Source organism: Pinus tabuliformis, chromosome 8 (assembly GCF_031772625.1).
Source record: "Pinus tabuliformis cultivar Carrire ecotype Pingquan chromosome 8, CPIR1, whole genome shotgun sequence".
Classification (NCBI taxonomy): domain Eukaryota; kingdom Viridiplantae; phylum Streptophyta; class Pinopsida; order Pinales; family Pinaceae; genus Pinus; species Pinus tabuliformis.
The window spans coordinates 1,331,063,793-1,331,067,752 of NC_142294.1; the positions used below are offsets into that span (position 1 = coordinate 1,331,063,793).

At 41.2% G+C, this 3,960-nt stretch overlaps 1 protein-coding gene across 1 annotated transcript; it reads right to left on the minus strand.

Moving 5' to 3' along the window:
* Window positions 1–2,709: 2,709 nt before the first annotated feature.
* On the minus strand, window positions 2,710–3,591 carry LOC149240380 (uncharacterized). Its single transcript, XM_089370157.1, has one exon. The coding sequence runs from the start codon at window positions 3,589–3,591 to the stop codon at window positions 2,710–2,712; it is 882 nt and encodes a 293-aa protein (XP_089226283.1).
* Window positions 3,592–3,960: the final 369 nt, after the last annotated feature.

Here is a 3,960-nt window from a genome sequence, read left to right on the forward strand (position 1 = left end):
GCAATTGTTAAAAACAGGAATTGTCTTCTGCATTCATGATTTCTCACAAAAGTATTCTCCAACTAATGCTACCAATCATGTATTAATAGTTTATGACAATAGCTTTATGTTCAATGTGTTCTTTTATTGGTGTGAAGTCAAAGAATTTTGGAACACACTCCACATTTGTCATTTTCTACTCCAAATCTCATTGTTATTCTTCTTCTCCATTATCGAGTTCACATATTAACTATATGCACTCAATTAGTGGAAGCCCCCATGGATACAAGCAAACAAGTTAATCGTATCATTACAATAACTTTTTTTGTTTAACCATATATTTTTTCGATATGTTATGGGATCAGTAGTTGTTACTATTTGGTGTGTGAGATCTATTACACAAAACACTCTCAATAAATAACAATTGAAAATACCAAAGTGGACGTTTACGAGAAGTAGTGGAAATGAATCTCGAAATTCCAAAACCATCTCGTTCTTTTACTTCAAAAATTGATATTACTTTAATATTGTCAATATACATGTACTAAGTGGAATAAATTTATGAATTAAAATAAATATGAATTCACTGTCATCATGGCAATTGTTGTACATGTTGTTAATATAATGGCACAAAAATATTGTGTGCAGATGCGATCACCTAGCTCTACCACAAAATTAATTGATGGTTGTGTTGGCTTTTTTTACATGGTGTCACCTCCAATTATTGTATTTTTCTTTGACAAATACTCAACGCAGAGTGCACAATGCACTGATTACATGTCAATTATCCGAAAAAATGCCAAAATAATTTACATTTAATTTTTCAATGCTAAGTGCAGAGTGTTATGCACATTATTTCTTTGTTACAACTATTAATCATTAAACAATGTGTTAGATTAAACACTATTAGGCACTTGAACAATGTCTTGATTATGTGTCGATTGGATACTACTTGCACTATCACATCTCTTGAATTATGTCTATACACATTTAAGAAGTATATTTAGATTTAGGGATAATGTAGCTTTTGCTAGTCATAGAAGTAAGCCTTAATTAATTTTTTAATAGACATTAATGTGTACTGTCAAACATTGATTAAATTTAGGTGACATTTTGCAAGTATTAAAATATCGTGAAAATTGATGCCTTGCAAACATGCATAAAAAGAGAAAAAAAAATAGATCATTATGACATCAATTTGTGCAATTGTGCGGATATGTGAAAAGTGTGACAAAAAGGTTCTCCCACACATAATCCTTTTCCACACACTCATTATTTCACACACTAAAAACACTTGACCTTTCACATTAAAACAATAATTCGTTTGGTGTGAACGAATGTCCATTAAATCATTACTTTTTAGTGTTATTTTTTTTCTCAATTAGTCTACTCCTATATTCATACAAAAAAGTTACAGCGAGGCCACTGCCTCGAGAATTCATGCCATGAAGTTGGCATAGAGCAAAAAAAACTTGGCATCCTGACTGTGGAACCGAAAAAATGACTTACATCAGAGAAATTAGTTTCAAGGAACATTGAATGTTCCAGAAAGACTCGAAAAACTGACCCATACAGCGATACCAGACTGAGTTAAACACTGCTGTTTCAAGAACCGATTTTTACATAAACAGAAACATAAACAGACCCCGACCTGTATCATAGAAAAAAGCCTGAAACAGGCATCAACACTGTGAATTGAAAAGGAGGTGAGCTTTGTCTTCGGAGGCAGAACCAAAAACCCAGAGGCGTTGACTGGTTCAATCTTCATCTGAGGTTTACGGTTGTTCCTCCAAAATTCGGCACCCAAATTGACCTGAGTCCATGGAGTCAGAAGAATGGACCGCAGAGCTTGAAGGCTCTCCTCTCATAGGTTCGCTTGGGCCAACATTGGCTTTAGAGTGCATAGTAGGCATGCCTTCGGTGACATGGCGCGGGGTGGAAATTTGACTTGCCAACCTCTGTTCCGCAGTAACCCCATGTTGAACTGCTCCCGAACCCATGGTATTCTCACACTTTTCGATTGTCACAGAGACGATGAAGGAGGAATTTTCCAGAGAACAAGGAATGCGGAAGCGGGCTGTGGGATGCGCGTGATGCATACAGGCTCCGCCTCTAGCTTGCCCCCTTCCCCTGCCCCTGCCACTTCTGGTGGCTGGAAAGACCGACGCATCCTCAGAGGGGTCCAGAGTGGTGGAGGAGTGCTGGTGGGTGGCTCGACCACATGAACCGCCGCGCCTGCTTACCATTCTCAGCCTTTCTCTTGGCATTTTTATGGGATGAGGACTGATAAACGGAGGAGGGAGGGCGGAGAAACGACTGAGGGGCACCGAGAGAGCCAAAGACTGAGCCCGAGAAAAGCGATGAGTGTCAGGAACCAGAACTGAATGGAGGCCGGAGATGGTGAAGGCGCATATAGCCTAGCAGAGACAGACCAACAGGGAAGAACTCTCAGCATGCACCAGAGCCGACGGGAAGCAGGTGGATGAGCTATCGCTCGGAGAGTCGCCCAGGACTGCAACCTTGATGGAACCGAATGCATGCGTTGGAACAACAGCAATGAGGATTAAACTGAGTGCCATCGCGCCAATAACCAGAAGCAGGGAAGGCAGTGTTAATGCTGCCATTAATGGGTTTGTACGAGGCCAGCTTTCCAGCCCATGACGCTTACACCTGACGCAGTTGGGCTGCCACTTGCCCACCTTGCGTGCCTCCATCGTACCTCTATGCCTATCAATCACCCACATCCGGGAGCGAGTAGTCCTGTTGCACCAGAGAAGTGCATTCATGTTTGAGTTGTTCATCATCTGAGTCACCGAGAGGTCCTGAGAAATATGGGAGCTGTTGGTTTGCCCCTTGATTGGCTAGTCTATCTGCTACTCTGTTGGCAGTGCATCTTACATGCTTGAAGGTGATGCTTTGGGGGTTCCGGAGCCGTTCCTCCAGTAGTTCCAATCTGCTGAGCAGCCTCCAGCTAGAAGCTATCTTGGCTGCCAAGGTACCTGCTTGAATCCTGGTGGCCGCTGTTATTAGGATAAGGGAGTCTCCCTCTACCTCTAATGGGAAGAAGTTTTTTTGATCTGCAATGCAAATCCCTTTCCACAGTCCTTCCAATTCAGTAGCGTTGTTGGTGTCTTTGCCAATTGTTCCATAGTAGATATGCAGTGCTGCGCCCACATCGTTCCTGAAGACCCCCCCAAAACCCGTCGGCCCAGGATTGCCCTTGGCTGCCCCATCAAAATTCAATTTGTATGAGTTGGATGCAGGAGGAGACCAAATGAGAGGAGAGGCAGAACTGGTTGGAGGTCGAGCTTTAACATGGGCCAAAAAGGACAGGTCCAGATTCCAGGCATTCATGATGAGGCGTTCCTGAGGTGATTCTGGCAGGTCTGTGTCTTGCCAATGTCTAATAGCTAGAGTTTCTTGGAGATTTTGCTTCAGAAGAAGCCACAGAGTATCAATTGGCCTGCTGATATTGTTGAAAATTCTGTTGTTCCTTTCCTTCCAGAGTATCCAGTAGAGAAAGCCTGGGATTAGGTTCCACAAAGAGTTTAGAAGAGGGCTTTGGAAAGGGTGCTTTGGCCATTTTCTAATGGTATCTGTTATATCTCCCATCCGTTTTCCTGATCTTCTATTGCATTGGTCAGTTTTCTCCCATAACTGAGTAGCTAGAGGACAAGTCTCCATGAGATGCATGATGGATTCAGATTTGAGATTGTAGTTAGGACATCTCACTTTTTAGTGTTATTATATAAAATAGTACTTTATATTGAAATTCGATGTATATAGCGATAATTAGTGTTATGTTTTCATTGTGAAAAATGCAGAGGTGAGGAAGAAACTTTAGTTGTGTGGAGCAGGAACAAGCAAATGTGATGAACCCTTTCTCCACATTTCTAAACTCCATACATTGAAATTAAGTTAATAAAAAACAAAGGATTTAGATATTTAACATTACCCAAATTTTAAAAGATCATAACATAT

Excerpts from the sequence above, each read along its gene's own strand:
- LOC149240380 (XM_089370157.1), bottom strand. The coding sequence starts at position 3,591 with ATGGGAGATATAACAGATACCATTAGAAAATGGCCAAAGCACCCTTTC.